The 25191-nt window shown below is 43.0% G+C and overlaps 1 protein-coding gene across 4 annotated transcripts in view; it reads right to left on the bottom strand.

The window, feature by feature from the left end:
* MKNK2 (MAPK interacting serine/threonine kinase 2) overlaps positions 1-25191 on the bottom strand; it is a 444163-nt gene that overhangs the window by 110134 nt on the left and 308838 nt on the right. For 3 of the 4 annotated variants that reach the window (XM_068233848.1, XM_068233850.1, XM_068233851.1), the window contains one exon: positions 11204-11247. In XM_068233848.1, the coding sequence (XP_068089949.1) occupies positions 11204-11247 (44 nt within the window). Of the gene's footprint in view, positions 1-11203; positions 11248-21625; positions 21798-25191 lie in introns of those variants that run through there. The other variant, XM_068233849.1, reaches the window with a different exon arrangement.

The following is a 25191-nucleotide window of genomic DNA, read 5'->3' as shown; positions in this document are numbered from 1 at the left end:
CCGGACGTGGCGGACCGTATCGGCCTGCATGCAGAACCGCAGTCAAAAAAACACGGAAAATCGCGCCGCACAGCCTTCAGCCTGCTAATCATAGCACATAGATATGCTTCCCAACTGCCCACCATGGATTCCACTACCTTCTCATTTTATATTATATCTTCTCTTTCTAACAATCTGCCCCTACCACTAATTCCATCCACCCCTTTTTAAGTTTCCCCAACCAATTCTCATCGAGCTTTTGTACATTATGTATTTCTCCTTCTACATCAGCCACCTCCTCCCAAAAGACAAACATATCCGCCAGCCACTCCGATATTTTAATGGGGTCCTTACTTTTCCATTTCTTAGCTATGATATTACCGGCAACCAATGAGCCGATTTCTCTCAATTCTTTTACTAGCATATTACTTTCAGAGTCCACAATTCCAAAAACAGCCTCCATTTGGTCAATCTGGATATATTTTCCCAAATGCTTACCCCAAAAAACCTCTAGTTCTCCCCATAGACCTCTTACCACCGGGCAACTCCACCACATATGTATCACATCGGCATCCCCCTGACCACACCGCCAACATTGATTCTTTCGGTTCCCTGAAAACCTTGCCACCTTGGCTGGTGTAAGATGCCATCTAGCCACGGTTTTATATTGGGTCCATTGTAATTTTCTAGAAGGGTATTTCCAAATTATATGAGTCACCTGATTCCACCTATGTTCATCTAAAGGAACTCTCAGATCTTCCTCCCATTTTTCTCGCCATTTTGACACTCTATCACAGGTGTTATCCTGCATATATTTATAGCATCTAGATAGAATTTTTTTTGGTTTCTCACTCATGGCAATCCATTGTTCAATTATATTTAACTGCTTACTAATACCCTTTCTTTCTAACTTTTTAATAAAATTGCTTATCTGTAGTTTAGCCCACGATGATATCTCCCCATTGGTACCCAATATCCCAGTTATTTTTAAGTCCCTGTTTCCTAGGATATCTAAAAGTCTAATATCAGAGCTGACATTATTGACTCTGAACCAATCCTTATCCAGTGCAGGCGGGAAATCCTCATTTTGTCTTAGTGTGACCAATTGGGATAGTCCAAAGTCATAATTCCATCTTTTTAGCATTTCATATAATGTTCTAAGAGTTGGTTTAATAATGGGGTGTGAAGTTTTATCCAATAATACTTTTATATTATCTAGAATCCAGGTATTTACCGTTTCTAAGTTAACCTCTTCCCCTTCTACCTTTATCCAAATTTTTCCACGAGCAGATGGACAGCACCATTCTACTATTCTTGTGATGTGGATGCATTTATAATAACCCAATACATCTGGTGCCCCCAGTCCCCCCAACCTTTTTCCTCTCCTTAAGTAGTCATAAGCTATCCTATGCTTTTTATTTGCCCATATAAAATTCTGAAAAATATTTCTCCATTCTTGGAACCATCTTTTCGGAAGGGCAATTGGCAAACACTGTAGAACATATAGTATCTTTGGCAAAACCAGCATCTTAATGATATCTACCCTGGCTAGTGCTCCAAAACATGGCCGATCTGCCGATCTCAATATTGCCCTACCGTCTGTGATTACCTTAGGGAAGTTAACGTTGTATAGATCCTTATAGTCACTACACAACTCAATTCCCAAATATTTAATTGATCTTTTACACCAGACCAGATGTTCAGTTTTCTGTAACATAGATTTTGTTGTTTCGGAGCATCCGATATTCAGTATCATAGTTTTCCCCCTATTGATTCTAAAGTTAGAAAAATTACTAAATTCATCCAGTATTTCCAAAGCTCTATGAAGGGACACTGAGGGATTTAACAATGTCAGCAGTAGATCGTCTGCATATGCGAGAAGTTTGAGCTCATAATCCTTAATAGGTATACCTTTTATAAGCTTCTCCTTTTGAATTAATTTGATCACCGGTTCCAAACCGAGATTAAAAAGAAGGGGGGACAGTGGGCAACCCTGCCTCACTCCATTCTTAAATTTAAATTCTTTTGCCACCCGGCCATTCAGCCTTATGCACGAGTATTGATTTCCATAAAGTTTTTTAATTCTGGAGATAAAGGAAGTTTCTATCCCAAATTTTTTTAGAGTACTAAATAAAAAATTTCTTGATATTCGATCAAAGGCTTTCTCTGCATCCACTGTTACCAAAATACCCTCTTTTTTCCCCTTTTTACATTCGTGCATAAAACCTACAGCCGCGTAGACATTTTCTTGTATTAATCTTTTTTTTCTAAACCCAATTTGTTGTTTACCCAATAACTGTTCCACAGTATTTTCCAATCTTGTTGCCAATATTTTGGAGTATATTTTAACGTCTACGTTAATTAGGAAAATTGGTCTATACTGGCTGCATTTGTCAGTGGATTTCCCCTGTTTCGGTATCAATGTTATAAAAGCTTTGTTTGATTCTCTGGAGAAGGTGAATTCGGAATCTTCAGAATTTACTAGACTGCAGAATATAGGGGCCATCTCTTCCCAGACTGTTTGATAGAATTCAGCTGTATACCCATCCGGGCCCGGGCTCTTACCTTTTTTTAGTTTTAAAACTGTTTCTTTGAATTCTGATTCAGCAATGGGTGCCTTCAACATCAACCGCATGTCTTCATTAATTACTGGTAGTCCCACCTTATCAAGGAAAACATTCGGCTCTAGGGTCGAATCGTTTTCTAAGTTATATAGTTTTTCATAATAGTCGGTAAAAATTGCACCAATCTCTTCAGTCTTAGTATGAAGATTCCCACTGTCATCCCTAATCTTTTCAATAAAATTTTTCTTATTCCCTTTCCTTAGATGTTCTGCCATAAACTTACTCGATCTATTGATAAAAAAAATATCAATGGATTCGTCATTTTTTGACATGCCAAATTAATTTTGCTATCTATATTTTTCGTTGCCCCTGCGGTCTTCTCTATGTGGGTGAAACTACCCGAAGGGTTAAACAAAGGATCTCACAACACAGGTCTATTGTAAGGTCGGGTACTTCGGAATGACCGATCCCCAGACACTGCAGGGAGATAGGTCACAGCTGGTATGACCTCAAATTTATGGTTCTCGATCATGATCATATACCCAGGTCACAGAGAGGGGGTGATTGCATACTTGCCTTAAAAAGGAAGGAAGTTTTCTGGATTAATGAAGTGGATATGTTAACCCCTAATGGCTGGAACCAGGACTTTGACTTACATTTGTTTTTTCTGATTTTCACAGGTTTCATATGGCCTTTTGCGTTCTACATTATGAAAGGAGAAAGGAGGGATTGGACTCAACATTATGCAAGGGAAAGCTGCAGGATGACCTGAATATGTTTTGTTTTTTATGTTTGCCTTATAGGGTTAATCCCTGCATATTATGTTAATTATTGCTGATTACTGCTAATTGCATGTGATGTCATTTCCTGCTGTTTGTGCTTATATGCATTGTTGTTTCATTTGGAGATTAGCTTGACAAAGGACAGGGATTGTCCAAAAGCTTGCTGCTTGTATTCATTTTCATTTGCTCTAAATAAAGGAGCTGGTGTGCTGCAAACCCACCCTTGTGTTTCAATACATATTTAAAAAGCTAAATCCCTAAGGTACCATACATACTTGCATTTAAGCCAAATTTTTGGGACAAAAAGCTTGGCGTATATGCGAGTCATGTGTGGGGGTATGTGGGTATAGTTACCGCTCCTCATTTCCGGCAGCGTCTCCCGTGCAGCTCTACTTGCTAGATATCCAGGTTTCACTTTATTCTCGTTCCCGGGGAGCCACTTCCTGTTTCCCTTGAAGTCCTGTATTCTGCCACTAGATGTCAGTGGCAAGTACAAAGCTGCAAGGGAGACAAAAAGATGGCTGCCCAGAGACCAGAAGATACTGAAGCCTGGATTTCTAGCAAGCACAGAGCTGCAAGGGAGACGTGAACATGGTCGACAAGGAGTGGTAGCTTTATGTACATTGCACAACACTTTGCACCACACTCTGCAAGCATCACATGCACCACACTCTGCAAGCATCACATGCACCACACTCTGCAAGCATCACATGCACCACACTCTGCAAGCATCACATGCACCACACTCTGCCCCACTTACAGGGGGCAAAAAAAAATTTTTTTTGGGGGGGGGGGGGGGGGAGTCGGCTTACAGTGGGATGCAAAAGTTTGGGCAACCTTGTTAATCGTCGTGATTTTCCTGTATAAATCGTTAGTTGTTACGATAAAAAATGTAAGTTAAATATCTCATATAGGAGACACACACAGTGATATTTGAGAAGTGGAATGACGTTTATTGGATTTACAGAAAGTGCGCAATAATTGTTTAAATAAAATTAGGCAGGTGCATAAATTTGTCATTTTAAATGATTCCAAAGCCTTTAGAACTAATTATTGGAACTCAAATTGGCTTGGAAATCTCAGTGACCCCTGACCTACATAAACAGGTGAATCCAGTCATAAGAAAGAGTATTTAAGGGGGTCATTTTGTAACTTTCCCTCCTCTTTTAATTTTCTCTGAAGAGTAGCAACATGGGTGTCTCAGAACAACTCTGAAATGACCAGAAAACAAATATTGTTCACCATCATGGTTTAGGGGAAGGATACAGCTGTCTGTTTCCACAATTAGGAACATATTGAGGAAATGAAAGACCACAGGCTCAGTTCAAGTTAAGGCTGGAAGTGGCAGACCAAGAAAAATCTTGGGTAGACAGAAGCGACGAATGGTGAGAACAGTCAGAGTCAACCCAACATACCAGCACCAGAGACCTACAAAAACATCATCTTGCTGCACATGGAGTCACTGTGCATCGTTCAACCACTCAGTGCATTTTCCACAAGGAGATGCTGTATGCGAGAGAAAGCCTTTTCTCCGCCCACAGCACAAACAGAGCCGCTTGAGGTATGCTAAAGCACATTTGGACAAGCCAGCTTCATTTTGGAATAAGGTGCTGTGGACTGATGAAACTAAAATTGAGCTATTTGGGCATAACAAGGGGCGTTATACATGGAGGAAAAAGAACACAGCATTTCAAGAAAACCACCTGCTACCTACAGTAAAATATGGCGGTGGTTCCATCATGCTGTGGGGCTGTGTGGCCAGTGCAGGGACTGGTAATCTTGTCAAAGTTGAGGGACGCATCGATTCCACTTAGTATCAGCAGATTCTGGAGACCAATGTCCAGGAATCAGTGACAAAACTGAAGCTGCGCCGGGGCTGGATGTTTCAACAAGACAACGACCCTAAACACTGCTCAAAATCCACTAAGGCATTCATGCAGAGGAACAAGTACAACATTCTGGAATGGCCATCTCAATCCCCAGACCTGAATATAATTGAAAATCTGTGGTGTGAGTTAAAGAGAGCTGTCCATGCTCGGAAGCTATCAAACCTGAATGAACTAGAGAGGTTTTGTAAAGAGGAATGGTCCAAAATACCTTCAACTGGAATCCAGACTCTCATTGGAACCTACAGGAGGCGTTTAGAGGATGTAAATTCTGCAAAAGGAGGATCTACTAAATATTGATTTCATTTCTTTAAAAAAATGTGTTTAAACAATTATTGCACACTTTGAAATGCTGCCCGCTGCGTTTGTTTTCTGGTGAAATGCTGCCCGCTGCGTTCGTTTTCTGGTGAAATGCTGCCTGCTGCGTTCGTTTTCTGGTGAAATGTGGCCCACTGCGTTTGTTTTCTGGTGAAATGCTGCCCGCTGCATTTGTTTTCTGGTGAAATGTGGCCAACTGCGTTTGTTTTCTGGTGAAATGCTCCCCGCTGCGTTTGTTTTCTGGTGAAATGCTGCCTGCTGCGTTTGTTTTCTGGTGAAATGCTGCCTGCTGCGATTGTTTTCTGGTGAAATGTGGCCCACTGCGTTTGTTTTCGGGTGAAATGCTGCCCGCTGCGTTTGTTTTCTGGTGAAATGCTGCCTGCTGCATTTGTTTTCTGGTGAAATGCTGCCTGCTGCGTTTGTTTTCTGGTGAAATGCTGCCCACTGCGTTTGTTTTCTGGTGAAATGCTGCCTGCTGCGTTTGTTTTCTGGTGAAATGCTGCCCACTGCGTTTGTTTTCTGGTGAAATGCTGCCCGCTGCGTTTGTTTTCTGGTGAAATGTGGCCCACTGCGTTTGTTTTCTGGTGAAATGCTGCCCGCTGCGTTTGTTTTCTGGTGAAATGTGGCCCACTGCGTTTGTTTTCTGGTGAAATGCTACCCTCTGCGTTTGTTTTCTGGTGAAATGTGGCCCACTGCGTTTGTTTTCTGGTGAAATGCTGCCCGCTGCGTTTGTTTTCTGGTGAAATGTGGCCCACTGCTTTTTTTTTCTGTTGAAATGCTGCCCGCTGCGTTTGTTTTCTGGTGAAATGTGGCCCACTGCGTTTGTTTTCTGGTGAAATGCTGCCCACTGCGTTTGTTTTCTGGTGAAATGTGGCCCACTGCGTTTGTTTTCTAGTGAAATGCTGCCCGCTGCGTTTGTTTTCTGGTGAAATGTGGCCCACTGTTTGTTTTCTAGTGAAATGCTACCCTCTGCGATTTGTTTTCTAGTGAAATGTGGCCCACTGCGTTTGTTTTCTGGTGAAATGTGGCCCACTGCGTTTGTTTTCTGGTGAAATGTGGCCCACTGCGTTTGTTTGCTGGTGAAATGTGGCACACTGCGTTTGTTTGCTGGTGAAATGTGGCCCACTGCGTTTGTTTGCTGGTGAAATGTGGCCCACTGCATTTGTTTGCTGGTGAAATGCTACCCTCTGCGTTTGTTTTCTGGTGAAATGTGGCCCACTGCGTTTATTTTCTGGTGCAATGTGGCCCACTGCGTTTGTTTTCTGGTGCAATGTGGCCCACATTGCATTATTTTCTGCTGAAATGTTGCACACATTGCGTTTATTTTCTGGTGTCTGGGGTAACTTGCTGCATTTATTATTAAGGGCTCATTCACACTACAGAACGTATGTACGAATGCGATTTCATGCATGAGTTGCCAACGCAGTGATCGCACGGAATGCACGTTGTGGTGCGCTAAAGCGTGGATGTCGGCAGCTGTACCCATCGGGGAAAAATATGCGTTGTGCGTTAAAATGTTCCCAGATGCGTTACAACGTAACGCATGGGAACGCACACCTGTAGTGTGAATGGTAACATGGAAGTATATATATATATATATGTTCGTGTGTGTATAATACAGTGGTGTGAAAAACTATTTGCCCCCTTCCTGATTTCTTATTCTTTTGCATGTTTGTCACACTTAAATGTTTCTGCTCATCAAAAACCGTTAACTATTAGTCAAAGATAACATAATTGAACACAAAATGCAGTTTTAAATGACGGTTTTTATTATTTAGTGAGAAAAAAAACTCCAAATCTACATGGCCCTGTGTGAAAAAATGATTGCCCCCCTTGTTAAAAATTAACTTAACTGTGGTTTATCACACCTGAGTTCAATTTCTGTAGTCACCCCCAGGCCTGATTACTGCCACACCTGTTTCAATCAAGAAATCACTTAAATAGGCGCTATCTGACACAGAGAGGGGGCAAGTAGTTTTTCACACCACTGTATATATATATATATATATATATATATATATATATATATATATATATATATATATATATACACGTGTGTGTGTGTGTGTATAATATACTCTGTTGCTGGCTTATTTTTTACAAGTTTGGTTATTGTAGTAACTGTTTATATGTTTATATGTGTTGGCTTTTATTTTTGTGGACAAAAATAATAGTGAAGTACACTATTTGTCCACTAGATCCTAGGTTCTCAACATGTGGTACGCGTACCCCAGGGGGTACTTCTGATGGTTCCAAGAGTTACTCTGGCTTGATATACTTAACCAAGAATAACACATTTAGACTTTTATAAAATTATAAATCCTATATAAACATCATTAAATTAGTATTTCAGCTAATTAAAAGCAATAGTAAATGCTTGGAAATTGTTTACAACCAATTATCTTGTACTATGATTATATATAAAAAAAAATTTCAAGGGGTACTTGAGATAATGTTTACTATGCCGGGGGGTACTTGGTGAGTACAGGGTTTTTAAAAGTACATACCAATGAAATGTTGAGAAACACTGCACTAGATGGTGCCGTCAAGTATCGAAAGCTGAATCTTAGCTTTGTATACTACAGGTAGTCCTTGGTTAAAGAACGAGATAGGGACTGTAGGCTCGTTCTTAACCTGAATCCATTCTTAAGTCGAAGCAGGAATAGTCCCCGGTTAACGAACGGAATTGTTTATTCTTAACTTGAATCCGTTCTTATAGTGCCCAGTATAGCTAGTATAGTGCCCAGTATGGGTAGGTAGTGCCCCAGTATAGCTAGTATAGTGCCCAGTATAGCCAGTATCAGGGGCGTACCTAGAAATCCCAGGGCCCCCCTGCAAAAAAAAAAAATCAGAGCCCCACCCCCCTAGGGCCCGCTCAGGGACTTTTGTGGGGCAGGAGGGGTCGAAGCATAAGAGGAGAGCGTGGCCGCAGATCGGTGGGGGGGGCATTCCCCCCCCCCTCCCTCACCTCGGGCTCTCCTCTCAGCGCTCCCCCTCCTGCAATCAATCATTGGTGACAGCAACATGAAGCTCTTAGAGAACGGAAGACCTCCGGCGAGAAGAAGGTAATGTATTCAGCCTGCCGCCGCCACCAATGATTGATTGCAGGAGGGAAAGCCCTGAGAGGAGAGCCCGAGGTGAGGGGGGGGGAGATGTCCCCCCCCCTCCCCACCGATCTGCGGCCACGCTCTCCTCTTATGCTGCGACCCCTCCTGCCCCACAAAAGTCCCTGAGTGGGCCCTAGGGGGGCCCCGGGCTCCCCCGCGTTGGCAGGGGTCGCATCCCCTATTGTTACGCCAGTGGCCAGTATAGTGCCCAGTACAGTTAGTATAAAGCCCCAGTACAGCTAGTATAGTGCTCAGTATGGGTAGTATAGTGCCCCAGTATAGCTAGTATAGTGCCCAGTATAGCCAGTATAGTGTCCAGTATGGGTAGTATAGTGCCCAGTATGGGTAGTATAGTGCCCAGTATAGCCAGTATAGTGCCCCAGTATAGCCAGTACAGTGCCCAGTATGGGTAGTATAGGTGTGTGGGGAGGTGAGCAGGTACATACTGCACACCTCCCGGGTCCCAGCGTCACTCTCGGCGAAAGATCTCAGGATCAGCAGCCACAACCTGGCATGGTATACTGCGCATGCGCATATCCGGGTCAGAGGGCACAGCGTAACGGAGGTGATTTGCAGAGACCAAGTGTGATGCCAGGACACAGGAGGTGTGTGGTATGTATCTGCTCACCTTCCCACACGCACAGGGCATCCATATTTTAGTTTAAATTCCATTAAGTCGCTCGAGTCACCGCGATCCGGCACTCACTGGTGACGTCATTGCAACAGGGCAGAGCTATGGTCACGGTGTTTGTATTGGCGGGGCGTTCGTAAAGCGGGCGTTCGTAAACCGAGGACTACCTGTATAACGAAAGTGAACTTTTTTTTTTTTTTTACAGTTTTGCGATGAATAATAATGAACAGCAGAGATTATTCATACATCTGGCACCTAGATTGGTGAATGGGAGCATGTTCCTATTCACCAATCTGTCCTGTAACTGCCAGTCACGGGGCGAGCACCACCCATAGGAAAGCAGAGGAAATTATCTATGCCCCTGGCACAGGAACAGTACTGTTGTGGGATGTAGATATACTGCTGCAATCATGTCTAGTGGTTAAATAAGTATTAAATTGGTGTAGGCTGTAACCTACAGGTCTACATGCTTTGCTGGGTCAAAATGGCTGACTCCATTTCAGGAACAGGACAGACATGTTCCAAACTAACTAGTAGAGAGACATAATATCAGAAATTTGTCATGAAAGACAGGTAGAATGAAGATTGTTTAATATTTTAAAGTCCTAATGTCTAGGGCAATTAAATTAAATAAACAGGTCGGGCGCGGACAAGAAGTCTACCAGCGTCAAAGTGCTAATTAATAGACGTTATGATGTTAAGCAGACCCGGTAAGCAAATGTCAGCATGTGTAAATTTACCAAACAATGCAAATGCCCAGCAATAAGTTAAATTTGAAATAAGTAAATAAAATAAATTAAATGTCAGTAATTCAAAATAAAACAATTATTGATGCAAGAAAATTTCAGCGAATCGGGCCTGCAATATTGGATGGAGTGGGTATAAAAATAGGTGGTTTGAGAGCTATTCAGACACTAGCCTGCAAATCATCCGAAAAAACACACACAAGCTAAAGCTCTTATGAAGCCCTACCTTCCCACATGTGGTTCTAGATGTTACAGAAATGACAGAGAAGGAATATTATGTTAGCAAGAAGATCTGTTAGATGTTCTTTTTTAGAATTGTATTTAAGAACATTATAAGTTTTTGACACAGCTACTAAAACAGCTGAGGCTGTTTTTGATCTTATTCTACATGATACAATTGGTGTACTTTTTTCACTCTACTAAGAAGTAATGTTTGCTTGACTATAAGGGCCTAATCTGATGTAATATTGTGCGAGGGAAAAGCTACTTGGAAGTGTTCATATTTTTGTATTTATGCTGTATGATAGGCAAATACATTTTTTTTTACATAAAATCAAATACTGAGTGCTCAGATTCATTTCAAGGTAAACCGTCAATCTATGTTATAGAGGGTTCAGAACCCACTATGCTGGAATTATGATAGCAACGCTTTAAAGGCTGGTTCCTTTACTGAGTAAGGGTGCCCATACATGGTACAATTTTTTTCATCCAATTTTACCATTTCTATGTAGTATAAGGGTAAATTCAGTGAATATACTGAAAGGATAATTTAGGCAGTTCTCTTATACTACATAGAAATGGTAAGATTGGATGAAAAAAATTGTACCATGTATGGGCACCATTAGTGATCATGCAAATGCAAGAACCAAGCAGATTTTTTACAAGATACTGAGGTGGAGGGAGTTCAAGACAGGGCTGTTGCGGCACAAAGCACTTGCGGCACCAACTTTGAGAAACACAGGCCTAAGTTACATTTCTTTAAAGTACCCATCCCCCTAGTTCTAAAATACCCAGCAAACCTGCATGTGATCATTTTTTGCACACATACATTAACAGCATCAAGTGATTTTTTTTTTCAGGGTTCTGTGGTTTTGAACTAGGCTTTACAAGCAGTTACAAAGTCTTGTAATGCAACAGTTTATATGATAGAACCTAATTTTATTGATAGAATTTTAAAAGGAAAACATTACCTTTGGAGTAAACTTGGAGTGGGTAGTTTATTATCCGGTGCACACTGAAATGAAGACCACAACAATTAATCACACACATAACCTAACATTAAGGTGTCTATACACTTTTATAGATATCCCATTCAATTCAACCCCCTCTGCCCCAATTTTCCATGCAGAGAAGAAAGCACTTATTTCCTGGATTGTCACTTTTATACAGGGGAAATCGCCAAGACCACCACTTTGTGGATACCCAAACAGCATTTAAGACCTTGAAAATGGAGAACACCATTTCCTTAAGTGGGCCCCAAGTGAAAAACAAATGTTTTTTATCTGACACCCATAACTTTTGGAGTGGATAACTTTTTTTTTAAGTTGACGTAAGCTTCTATTCATCATCCAATCTGAGGCTCTGCTCAATTGAACAGTTTTGGTTTGCCATTCCAGTGTAATAAGGCTAAGTGATGAAGTAGCTAATCAACACTATAACTCAGTAGATCACCCCTAATTAATAACAAGATGTTAAAGGAGTGACCTGCAGGTAATCAAAGAAATTACAATCTGATTGATTGATAAATAAGCACCGTACTGTTGGGCCCAACAGATAGATGCACACATTTATTAACATTATACAGTAATAAAATGTAACGTGTAATTCCCGCTGAGTTACTATGGATTACAAGGGGTTTTGCAGCCACAAGGGCCCCAGAATTCATGGAGAACTTGTGTGGCTGCATGGCTGTATATCCTCTCCTGGTCAGGTATCAGGTCCCTAGGCAAAATTTGATTTACTGATACATCGATTGTACTGATCTATCATCAGTGTAAATAGTTCAGTTGCAAGCAATATTTTTACAGTTCATCAACAATATAATTGCATAATTCCAATCTTACTTTAATAAAGCGCAGCCCACACAGGAATCCAGCAATAGTAACCTAGCAACCAGTTTACAGCAATACCATTGGCTCCTCTCACTTCACCTCAGTTCCCCATCAGGTCCGCATGGTGCTTTAAGACCTGTGATTGGCTGGTCATATATACCAGTCTGATTGGTTTGTGATGTTCATGTGGGGTATATACTGTAAATACAGGCATTTGTACGTTTGATCCTCAGACTGTCACCAACTTGAAAAAGGAGCGGCATGCTCTGAAATGTTTCGCTGTGATGGCTTGTTCTTTATGAAACAGTAAAAGAGCATAATACAACGGGATGGTGCCGGCCTTTTCCATTGGAATAAGTATATCCGGCTGGTGACCGGGCAGCCTGGCACATCCTATTCACATCACTGGATGGTGTGCTCTCTCCTCTCTTTCTGCAGTTCAAGTTTTTGCGATCATGGACCCAGCTGCAAGTCGTGGTCTTAAGAAGGCGACAATGGCAGCCTGGAGCAGAATAGAAATTTGCCATGGGACCTGACAGACTTCTAGGGGCTGGAGGAAGCCCCAGATGAGTAAAACTTCCCAATCAGACAGAAAACCCTTGATAATAAGTGTAATAAGTAGCTGGTTCCCCCCCCCCCCCCCCCATGGTAACATTCAGATAGTCCAGTATTCCCCCCCCCCCCCCCCTTGAGTAATCACTGTGCCTCGGTGTATGGGTGCCTCTGTCTCCCCTTGCAGAGTACACAGTATCCTAACCCCCTTCCTCCCCCTGTGACCAGCGGAAAATATTTCTCACAAACTCCCTGTCAGGACGCCCACCTCTCCCTCTCTTTCATATTCACATACAAGTGTCCTGGTGTCGTGTGAGATCGGGAGCCTACAGAGGGTTGTTAATAAAGTACACTTATCGGAATAAGTGACGAGAAGATGAGCGGGCATGGCGGAGAAACAAGTAATAAGGTTAGCACTGCATATGTGAATATGGAAGGGGGTGGGGGAAGAGAGAGACGTGAATTTTTTTTAAATCCATACACCTTCATATCAGGGAACTTCAAATGAATGCATGTGTGAGGTGTGCCCGTGTTAAAGTGACGATGAAGCAAAAATAAAAAAAAACCCTTATGATATAAGGTAAAGAGTCTCATATTTTTAGTTTCAGTTATATAGGTTTTTTTTTTGGGGGGGGGGGGGGGGGGTTATAACATTGCAGCGTTCTGTCATGTTTGCAGTTTAAAAATTACACTCTGTATTTTAACCACTTCATCTCCAAAGTTTTTTCCCCTTAAACTCCAGAGCAATAGCGCTCCTTCAATTCATTCACCTATAACTTTATTACTACTTATCACAACAAAATCGATATCTTGTTTTTTTTTTGTTTTTTTTGCCACCAATTAGGCTTTCTTTAGGTGGTACTTTTTCCTAAGAATTATTTTATTCTAAATGCATTTTTATGGGAATAATAAGAAAAGAATACGAAAAAAATCATTATTTCTCAGTTTTCAGCCATTATAGTTTTAAAATAATACATGCTACCATAATTAAAACTCACACATTTTATTTCCCATTTGTCTCGATTATTGCAACATTTAAAATATTTCCCTAGAACAATGTATGGTGCCAATATTTTATTTGGAAATAAAGGTGCATTTTTTTCAATTTTGCGGCCATCACTATTTACAAGCCCATGATTTAAAAAAATAACAGTAATACCCTCTTGACATACATATTTAAAAAGTTCAATCCTTAAGGTAACGTGTTTTTTTTTTGGGGGGGGGGGGGGGGGATTATTTTTTTAATATAAAAAACAAACAAACAAAAAAACAAGAACAACCTAGGTACAATGGGTGAGTGTGAGAGGGAAATGGTTATTTTAACCACTTGAGGACCTAGGGCTTTCTACCCCTTAAGGACCGGCCACTTTTTTTCCATTCAGACCACTGCAGCTTTCACGGTTTATTGCTCGCTCATACAACCTACCACCTAAATGAATTTTGGCTCCTTTTCTTGTCACTAACAAAGCTTTCTTTTGGTGCTATTTGATTGCTCCTGCGATTTTTACTTTTTATTATATTCATCAAAAAAGACATGAATTTTGGCAAAAAAATGATTTTTTTTAACTTTCTGTGCTGACATTTTTCAAATAAAGTAAAATTTCTGTATACATGCAGCGCGAAAAATGTGGACAAACATGTTTTTGATAAAAAAAACCCATTCAGTGTATATTTATTGGTTTGGGTAAAAGTTATAGCGTTTACAAACTATGGTGCAAAAAGTGAATTTTCCCATTTTCAAGCATCTCTGACTTTTCTGACCCCCTGTCATGTTTCATGAGGGGCTAGAATTCCAGGATAGTATAAATACCCCCCAAATGACCCCATTTTGGAAAGAAGACATCCCAAAGTATTCACTGAGAGGCATAGTGAGTTCATAGAAGATATTATTTTTTTGTCACAAGTAAGCGGAAAATGACACTTTGTGAGAAAAAAAAAAAAAAAAGTTTCCATTTCTTCTAACTTGCGACAAAAAAAAATGAAATCTGCCACGGACTCACCATGCCCCTCTCTGAATACCTTGAAGGGTCTACTTTCCAAAATGGGGTCATTTGTGGGGTGTGTTTACTGTCCTGACATTTTGGTGGGTGCTAAATTGTAAGCACCCCTGTAAAGCCTAAAGGTGCTCATTGGACTTTGGACCCCTTAGCGCAGTTAGGCTGCAAAAAAGTGCCACACATGTGGTATTGCCGTACTCAGGAGAAGTAGTATAATGTGTTTTGGGGTGTATTTTTACACATACCCATGCTGGGTGGGAGAAATATCTCTGTAAATGACAATTTGTTAATTTTTATAACACACAATTGTCCATTTACAGAGATCTTTCTCCCACTCAGCATGGGTATGTGTAAAAATACACCACAAAACACATTATACTACTTCTCCTGAGTACGGCGATACCACATGTGTGGCACTTTTTTGCACCCTAACTGCGCTAAAGGGCCCAAAGTCCAATGAGTACCTTTAGGATTTCACAGGTTATTTTGAGAAATTTCGTTTCAAGACTACTCCTCACGGTTTAGGGCCCCTAAAATGCCAGGGCAGTATAGGAACCCCACAAATGACCCCATTTTAGAAAGAAGACACCCCAAGGTATTCCGTTAGGACTACCTACGATAAACGATAAAAAACAATTTCCGCTAACTTGTGACAAAAAATAAAATCTTCTATGAACTCGCCATACTACTAACGGAATACCTTGGGGTGTCTTCTTTCTAAAATGGGGTCATTTGTGGGGTTCCTATACTGCCCTGGCATTTTAGGGGCCCTAAACCGTGAGGAGTAGTCTTGAAACGAAATTTCTCAAAATGACCTGTGAAATCCTAAAGGTACTCATTGGACTTTGGGCCCTTTAGCGCAGTTAGGGTGCAAAAAAGTGCCACACATGTGGTATCGCCATACTCGGGAGAAGTAGTACAATGTGTTTTGGGGTGTATTTTTACACATACCCATGCTGGGTGGGAGAAATACCTCTGTAAATGGACAATTGTGTGTAAAAAAATCAAAAGATTGTCATTTACAGAGGTATTTCTCCCACCCAGCATGGGTATGTGTAAAAATACACCCCAAAACAAATTATACTACTTCTCCCGAGTACGGCGATACCACATGTGTGGCACTTTTTTGCACCCTAACTGCACTTAGGGGCCCAAAGTCCAATGAGTAACTTTAGGATTTCACAGGTCATTTTTGTTTCAAGACTTCTCCTCGCGGTTTAGGGCCCCTAAAATGCCAGGGCAGTATAGGAACCCCACTAATGACCCCATTTTAGAAAGAAGACACCCCAAGGTATTCCGTTAGGAGTATGGTGAGTTCATAGAAGTTTTTATTTTTTTGTCACAAGTTAGCGGACATTGATTTTAATAGTTTTTTTTCACAAAGTGTCATTTTCCGCTAACTTGTGACAAAAAATAAAATCTTCTATGAACTCACCATACTCCGTACGGAATACCTTTGGGTGTCTTCTTTCTAGAATGGGGTCATTTGTGGGGTTCCTATACTGCCCTGGCATTTTAGGGGCCCTAAACCGTGAGGAGTAGTCTTGAAACCAAATGTCGCAAAATGACCTGTGAAATCCTAAAGGTACTCATTGGACGTTGGGCCCCTTAGCGTACTTAGGGTGTAAAAAAGTGCCACACATGTGGTACCGCCGTACTCAGGAGAAGTAGTATAATGCGTTTTGGGGTGTATTTTTACACATACCCATGCTAAGTGGGAGAAATATCTCTGTAAATGACAATTGTTTGATTTTTTTACACACAATTGTCCATTTACATAGAAATTTCTCCCACCCAGCATGGGTATGTGTAAAAATACACCCCAAAACACATTATACTACTTTTCCTGAGTACGGCGGTACCACATGTGTGACACTTTTTTGCAGCCTAGGTGCGCTAAGGGGCCCAACGTCCTATTCACAGATCATTTTGAAGCATTTGTTTTCTAGACTACTCCTCGCGGTTTAGGGGCCCTAAAATGCCAGGGCAGTATAGGAACCCCACAAGTGACCCCATTTTAGAAAGAAGACACCCCAAGGTATTCTGTTAGGTGTATGGCGAGTTCATAGAAGATTTTATTTTTTGTCACAAGTTAGTGAAAAATGACACTTTGTGAAAAAAAAACAATAAAAATTAATTTCCGCTAACTTTTGACAAAAAATAAAATCTTCTATGAACTCGTCATACACCTAACAAAATACCTTGGGGTGTCTTTTTTTCTAAAATGGGGTCACTTGTGGGGTTCCTATACCGCCCTGGCATTTTACAGGCCCAAAACCGTGAGTAGTCTGGAAACCAAATGTCTCAAAATGACTGTTCAGGGGTATAAGCATCTGCAAATTTTGATGACAGGTGGTCTATGAGGGGGCGAATTTTGTGGAACCGGTCATAAGCAGGGTGGCCTTTTAGATGACAGGTTGTATTGGGCCTGATCTGATGGATAGGAGTGCTAGGGGGGTGACAGGAGGTGATTGATGGGTGTCTCAGGGGGTGGTTAGAGGGGAAAATAGATGCAATCAATGCACTGGGGAGGTGATCGGAAGGGGGTCTGAGGGGGATCTGAGGGTTTGGCCGAGTGATCAGGAGCCCACACGGGGCAAATTGGGGCCTGATCTGATGGGTAGGTGTGCTAGGGGGTGACAGGAGGTGATTGATGGGTGTCTCAAGGTGTGATTAGAGGGGGGAATAGATGCAAGCAATGCACTGGCGAGGTGATCAGGGCTGGGGTCTGAGGGCATTCTGAGGGTGTGGGCGGGTGATTGAGTGCCCTAGGGGCAGATAGGGGTCTAATCTGATAGGTAGCAGTGACAGGGGGTGATTGATGGGTAATTAGTGGGTGTTTAGGGTAGAGAATAGATGGAAACACTGCGCTTGGGTGGTGATCTGATGTCGGATCTGCGGGCGATCTATTGGTGTGGGTGGGTGATCAGTTTGCCCGCAAGGGGCAGGTTAGGGGCTGATTGATGGGTGGCAGTGACAGCGGGTGATTGATGGGTGGCAGTGACAGGGGGTGATTGATGGGTGGCAGTGACAGGGGGTGATTGATGGGTGATAGGTGATTGGCAGGTGATTGACAGGTGATCAGTGGGTTATTACAGGGAAGGACAGATGTAAATATTGCACTAGCGAATTGATAAGGGGGGGTCTGAGGGCAATCTGAGCGTGTAGGCGGGTGATTGGGTGCCCGCAAGGGGCAGATTAGGGTCTGATCTGATGGGTAACAGTGACAGGTGGTGATAGGGGGTGATTGATGGGTAATTAGTGGGTGTTTAGAGGAGAGAATAGATGTAAACGCTGCGCTTGGGTGGTGATCTGATGTCGGATCTGCGGGCGATCTATTTGTGTGGGTGGGTGATCAGATTGCCCGCAAGGGGCAGGTTAGGGGCTGATTGTTGGGTGGCAGTGACAGGGGGTGATTGATGGGTGATAGGTGATTGGCAGGTTATTGACAGGTGATCAGTGGGTTATTACAGGGAAGGACAGATGTAATTAATGCACTGGCGAATTGATAAGGGGGGGGGGGGTCTGAGGGCAATCTGAGCGTGTGGGCGGGTGATTGGGTGCCCGTAAGGGGCAGATTAGGGTCTGATCTGATAGGTAACAGTGACAGGTGGTGATAGGGGGTGATTGATGGGTGATTGATGGGTAATTAGTGGGTGTTTAGAGAAGATAACAGATGTAAACGATACATTTGGGAGGTAATCTGACGGCGGGTTTGCGGGCGATCTAATGGTGTGGGTGGGTGATCAGATTGCCCGCAAGGGGCAGGTTAGGGGCTGATTGATGGGTGGCAGTGACAGGGGGTGACAGGGGGTGATTGATGGGTGATAGGTGATTGGCAGGTGATTGACAGGTGATCAGTGGGTTATTACAGGGAAGAACAGATGTAATTAATGCACTGGTGAATTGATAAGGGGGGGTCAGAGGGCAATCTGAGCGTGTGGGCGGGTGATTGGGTGCCCGCAAGGGGCAGATTAGGGTCTGATCTGATAGGTAAAAGTGACAGGTGGTGATCGATGGGTAATTAGTGGGTGTTTAGAGGAGAGAATAGATGTAAACAATGGATTTGGGAGGTGATCTGATGTTGGATCTGCGGGCGAGCTATTGGTGTGTGGGGGGGGTGATCAGATTGCCCGCAAGGGGCAGGTTAGGGGCTGATTGATGGGTGGCAGTGACAGGGGGTGATTGATGGGTGATTGACAGGTGATTGACAGGTGATCAGGGGGATAGATGCATACAGTAAACAGGGGGGGGGGGTCTGGGGAGAATCTGAGGGGTGGGGGGGTGATCAGGAGGGGGCAGGGAGCAGGGGGGGGGGGATAAAAAAAAAATAGCGTTGACAGATAGTGACAGGGAGTGATTGATGGGTGATTAGGGGGGTGATTGGGTGCAAACAGGGGTCTGGGGGGTGGGCAGGGGGGGTCTGAAGGGTGCTGTGGGTGATCTGGGGCAGGGGGGGGGTAAAAAATCAGTGTGCTTGGTGCAGACTAGGGTGGCTGCAGCCTGCCCTGGTAGTCCCTCGGACACTGGGACCACCAGGGCAGGAGGCAGCCTGTATAATACACTTTGTAAACATTACAAAGTGTATTATACACTTTGTATGCGGCGATCGTCGGGTTAACATCCCGCCGGCGCTTCCGTATGGCCGGCGGGATGTTGCGGCGGGTGAGCGGCGCCAGGCGGAGGCGGAGGATCGCGTCACGGATGACGCGATCGCTCCGCCCATGCCCCTACAAGGACCGTCGCCATTTGTCAATACGGCGGTCCTTGCGGGGTGCACTTCCCGGCCGCCAATTGTACATACGGCGGTCGGGAAGTGGTTAAATGTAAATGTATGACTTTTTATAAAAAAATAAATAAAAATGTGTTTGCATTGCGCATTACTCGGTTACTCAATGATGCCTGGCATGTGGGTACGGCCCCCGACTTCTTAAAGGATTCCAGGGGTTGGGGGGCAGTCTTGTACGCCGGAGGATACGGTACTCTCCCAACTTTCACTTCTCCCTTTGGTCTGTTTCTCGTTTTCCTTTCTTTATTTATTCCTATGTAATATTTAAATTTGATTGGCAAATTCTGATTGACAAACATGATGAGACTTTATGCCCAACTCCAAGAGCGTGGTGATGAAACCGATCAATATGGTTGGGCTTTCATAAACTGTTGCTAGACTCTGAGCTAATCAGAAAAAAAAATGTATGTAAGTGTAACTTTACTGTTTGGCCACAAGATGTCCTCGTGCATTCCTCTGTTGCGTACATACCTATTAGTATGCTAAACAGGAAGCAATGCGTGGACGTGTAAGTATCAGCTTTTGTGAATGACGCGGCATCTAATTGATCGCCGGCGCTCATTCACACGGGGACTTGGAATAACGAATGGGAACTGTGTTCCCATTCTAACATCTCGCTTCTGCCGATCGGCAGCAAGAACTAGTGCGAGAAGGGGGGGGGGGGGGCTAGTAGGAGTGCACAGCGCAAAGGTAGGAGTATAGATACTCATGACGGGGGAGGGGAAGTGGTTAAGCTATGAAACAGAGCAGAGCTAATGGCTCTTTGAACTTCACAACAGTAAAACCTTATCTTTTACTGTTTCTTAGATGTATAAGTGCTTCAGAAAACAGCACTGTTTTTGACCCAGGTTGGGTTGGAGCGCTCAGAGGACCGCTTGTGTGAATACTGTAACTGAAGTTTCTTAACTCTTCCTGTACTGGAAAAAATATGAGACTTTTCTCTGCTACTAATGTTCTATTTCTTAACTGTACTAGAGAGTTTTCAATCAGGATGATACCATTTACTGGCTATCTTAGAGATGAATAAACAGTGAGCTTTCGGCTTATAAAAAGCCTTCGTCTGACTTTGTTCCTGATAAAAACTGAAAAACACAGCTTATATACACTGACATACAGAGGAGAAACATTCTTTAGCAAACATAAATGTAATTAGATGCCTAATGGCCCATACACACGGGCTACAACTGTCGCCGCAACCATGTGGCATGCGCGTGTTGCGGCGACAGGTCGCCCGTGTGTATGACACGCGCGCCCCGAACCGTCGCTACTCAGAGCTGTCGCCGGGCGATTGACTTGGTCAATCGCCGGCAACAGCTGTCGCCGCAACTTTGGCGCAACTGTCGCTAGTCCGCCGTGTGTATGCGGACTAACGACAACAACTCCATACACAATGTATGGAGCTTCCGGCGGGGGGAGAAGAACCTTCGGCGACAGCTTCCTCCGAATCTCCGTCCCTCTGTGCGCCGTGTGTATGGCTGTAGCACAGAGGGACCTGACGACGAGCTGTCGCTGCTTTTTTTTTTTTTTGTGATTTGCACCATTTGTGCCTCGTGAGTACGAGGCTTTAGCTGTTAAGCTACATACACACGGGGGACAAATGTCCCCCGTTGCATGTTTACAAGCGACCAGGGAGCGACAGCTGTCCACATGTCTCGCCAGAAGGGCAGAGACGCGCCGGAAGCTGTCTGTGAATGGAGCATCCCCCGGCCGGATGCTCCATTCACTTCCATTGTGTTTCCTGTCACTAGTCCGCATACACACGCGGACTAGCGACAGTTGCGGCGACAGCTGTAGCCGGCGATTGAACATGTCAATCGCCTGGCGACAGCTCCGACGGGCGACGGTTCAGGGCACGCGCGTCATACACACGGGCGACCTGTCGCCGCAACACGCGCGTGCCACGTGATTGCGGCGACAGCAATAACCCTGTGTGTATGAGCCATTACTCTTGAAGGTTCCCCAGGCATCCTGGCTAAATTGATAAGATCAACAGTTCCCTCAACATAACATAAAGTAGACTCTGGTGATGGGGAGACATCGTAAATTCCGAGTTCAAATTGTAACTGGGCTGGTTACATGCACCATTAATTCTAAGCTAAAGAGAATTGTGGCATTTAAAACCAGCACATGAAAGCAAATAAAATGAATAGTGACAGTAAACACCATCTTACACAGCATATGACACAAAAAATGAATGAAAAGATAGAAAAATTACACATACAATTCATTATATCATAAGTTTATTTTCACTTCAGATTCTCTTTGCCAAGAATTTTATGCTCGGGCTCTTTCCACTAGGAAATGCAATCACGCTGTGATCGGGTTTCTTTCCAATTTCCACCACTGCAATTCTGCTGCAATCTGTCGGGTGTACGGCATGATTGCGGTGCATTTGCTATGGGAAAAAAGGAGCAGGGCATTACTGAATTGCGGAGAACATTGCATAGCGATGTGACTGCTATGAAATTTTCCTTCACTCAGGAAAAAAAATTGCACCCCACACAGATCGCACTAATGGAAACAGTCAATTGAATTCCCATTCAGTTTTTTTTTTACGTAGCATTTTGCGATCATGTTGCAACTGGGTTCAGAAGGGCCCTAAATCACACTTTTAACAAATACATTTGATGTTTTATTCCTACAATGGGTGCCATTTTTTGAGGTATTACAAACTATTTATAAAAATATCACTTTAGTTTAGAGAAAGTATGCGGTCCCGGTGGGCTAACAAATGTTTTACATTTACAAGAGAAAAAACATCCACTGGGGCATTCTACAAAAAGTAATGTGTAGGTTATAGGTTTTATAAAAGCATTACATTTTTATGGCTAATAAATTTAAGTTATGCAAGCATAAGTAATCATATACAATGCCAAGCAGTGGTAGTTAAAGCAAATAAAATTCTGGGATGCATAAAACAGGAAATAATATCTTGAGATTCTAGTATACTACTCCCTCTGTTTAAAAGGAACCTTAACTGAACGGGGGGGGGTAAAGAGTTTCACTTGCCTGGGGCTATTACCAGCCCCCTGCGGCAGTCCTGTGCCCTCGGAGCCGCTCTGGAATCTTCCGGTCCCCCGCTGTCACTTAGTTTCATTTTTGACGACTCACCAGTCGGCCGGCCGCCATGCGCATTATTGGACGCATTCCTTACTGCAATTAGCATTGTTGCGAACCGCAACGCATACAAAAATACGCGTTGCCACATTCCACACGCGTAGATGTGTGGCAACGCGTATCTTTGTAAGCGTTGCGGTCCGCAACAGCGCTAATTGCAGTAGGGAATGCGTCCTGGTGAGTCGTCAAAAACGAAACTAAGTGACAGCGGGGGACCGGAGGATTCCAGAGCGGCTCCGAGGGCACAGGACTGCTGCAGGGGGCTGGTAATAGCCCCAGGTAACTGAAACTCTTTACCCCCCGTTCAGTTAAGGTTCCCTATAAATCACTTGTGAGACCACATCTGGAACATGGAATTCAGTTTTGGGCACCCCACTATAGAAAGGACATTGACCTTCTAGAAAACGTACAAAGACAGACAACTAAATTAATCAGAGGGATGGAAGATCTCACTTAGAAAGGTTGGACAAACCGGGCATCATTATCTTGAAAAAAAGGCGACTGAGAGGTGACCTGATTTAACATGTATAAATACATCAGAGGGCAATACAAAAGCTTGGCAGATGAGCTTTTTGTGCCCAGGGTTAAACAACGGACAAAAATACATGATTTGCATATAGAGGAAAAACGTTTTTTCCATCTATTAGGATAGGGGTCCTTCACAGTGAGAGTGGTTAAAATTTGTAATATCTTACCTCAGGAAGGAGTTATGACAAACTATTTCTGCATTTAAAGGACCACTATCACCAAAAAATTGTAAAATTTAAAATACATGTAAACACATACAAATAAGAAGTTTTTTCTTCCATAGTAAAAATGAGCCATAAATTACTTTTCTCCCATCTTGCTGCCACTTAAAGTAGGTAGTAGAAATCTGACAGAATCAACAGGTTTTGGTCTAATCCATCTCTTCATGGGGGATTCTCAGCATTTTTCTAAAGACACCCTTTGAAAAGGATTTATATAAAGATGCTGGCCAGCCTCCCTGCTTGCTGCACACTTTTTTGGCAGTTGGACGGAGCAACTGCCATTCACTAAGTGCTTTTGAAAGAACCCTGAGAATCCCTCATGATTTCTACTTCTTACTGTAAGTGACAGCAACATAGGAGAAAAGTAACGTATGGCTCATTTTACTCTGGAAGAAACGTACTTCTTATTTGTATGTGCTTACACAGGTTTTAAATTTTACAATTTTCGCAATAGTGATTCTTTAAAGAGGGCTTTGATGCTTTCCTTGCATTAAAGGGCATCCACCACTATAATTACTAGGTAATTCCCAGTATAGTTGATCCAAAGATTTATCTGACTGCCATCTGGAGTCGAGAAGGAATTTTTCCCTTAGAAGGCTAATTGGCCTAGCCCTTGTAAGGTTTTTGTCTTCCCTGGATCAACTGGGATATGTGTGGGATCAGGATGGTTTTTCTTTTTTCTGGTTGAACTTGATGGACGGATATCTTTTTTCAACCAAACTATGTAATTAAGCTTTCAGGGAATAGGTCCCCTTCTTTAGACATATTTCCAGATGTTAGGTGAAGTAAAACACTGTATGCAGGTAAATTGTAAGCACATACAGTGCTGCTCATAATTATTCATGCCCCTGGAAAATTTTGACTTAAAGTTGCTTTTATTCAACCAGCAAGTAATTTTTTGACAGCTTTTATTTACATTCGAGCAAAAAGTGTCCAGTCCAAAATTATTCATACCCTTCTCAATAATCAATAGAAAAGCCTTTACTAGACATTACAGCAATCAAACGCTTCCTATAATTGCAGACCAGCTTTTTGCATGTATCCACGGGTATTTTTGCCCATTCATGTTTAGCAATGAGCTCCAAATCTTTCAGGTTGGAGGGTCTTCTTGCCATCACTCTGATCTTTAGCTCCCTCCACAGATTCTCAACTGGATTCAAGTCAGGACTCTGGCTGGGCCACTCCAAAACTTGAATGTTGTTGTCTGCTAACCATTTCTTCACCACTTTTGCTGTGTGTTTTGGGTCATTGTAATGCTGAAATGTCCACTGGTGCCCAAGCCCAAGTTTCTCTGCAGACTGCCTAAGGGGTTGTTGAGAATCATCATGTATTGCTCTTTTTTCATGGTTCCGTTTACTGTCACTAGGTTCCCTGGTCCATTGGCTGAAAAACAACCCCAAAGCATTAGGCTCCCACCACCATGTTTGACAGTGGGGATAGTGTTCTTTGGGTTTTTAGCCAAATGAAGGAAACATCATTGTGACCAAACAATTTAATTTTGTTTCACAGAAGACCAGAAGCCTTCTTTGTCCAGATGAGCATTTGCAAAGGCCAAGCCAGCTTTTGTGGGCCTTATCTGGAGAAGTGGTGTCCTCAGAGGAAGTGTTCTCCATCAGTGGAACCCAGCAGTGTGCAGTGTCCGTTGGATTGTCTGCCTTGAGACATTGCCACCAGCAGAGCCCACATTCACCAGGATGACCTTGGTGGTGATCCTTGGAATCCTTATCACCTCTCTCACTATCCTCCTGGCCAGCACAGGTGTCACTTTTGGCTTCTGACCACGTCCTCTGAGATTTTTCACAGTGCAGAACATCTTTTTTAATAATAGTGTTTTTTAATAATACTTTGTACTGTAGCCACTGGAACTGGAAAACATTTAGAAATGGCCTTGTAGTCCTTTCCTGACTTGTGAGAAGCTACAAT

The sequence above is a fragment of the Hyperolius riggenbachi genome, chromosome 1, assembly GCF_040937935.1.
Source record: "Hyperolius riggenbachi isolate aHypRig1 chromosome 1, aHypRig1.pri, whole genome shotgun sequence".
Lineage (NCBI taxonomy): Eukaryota > Metazoa > Chordata > Amphibia > Anura > Hyperoliidae > Hyperolius > Hyperolius riggenbachi.
This window is presented reverse-complemented; position numbering and strand designations above follow the sequence as displayed.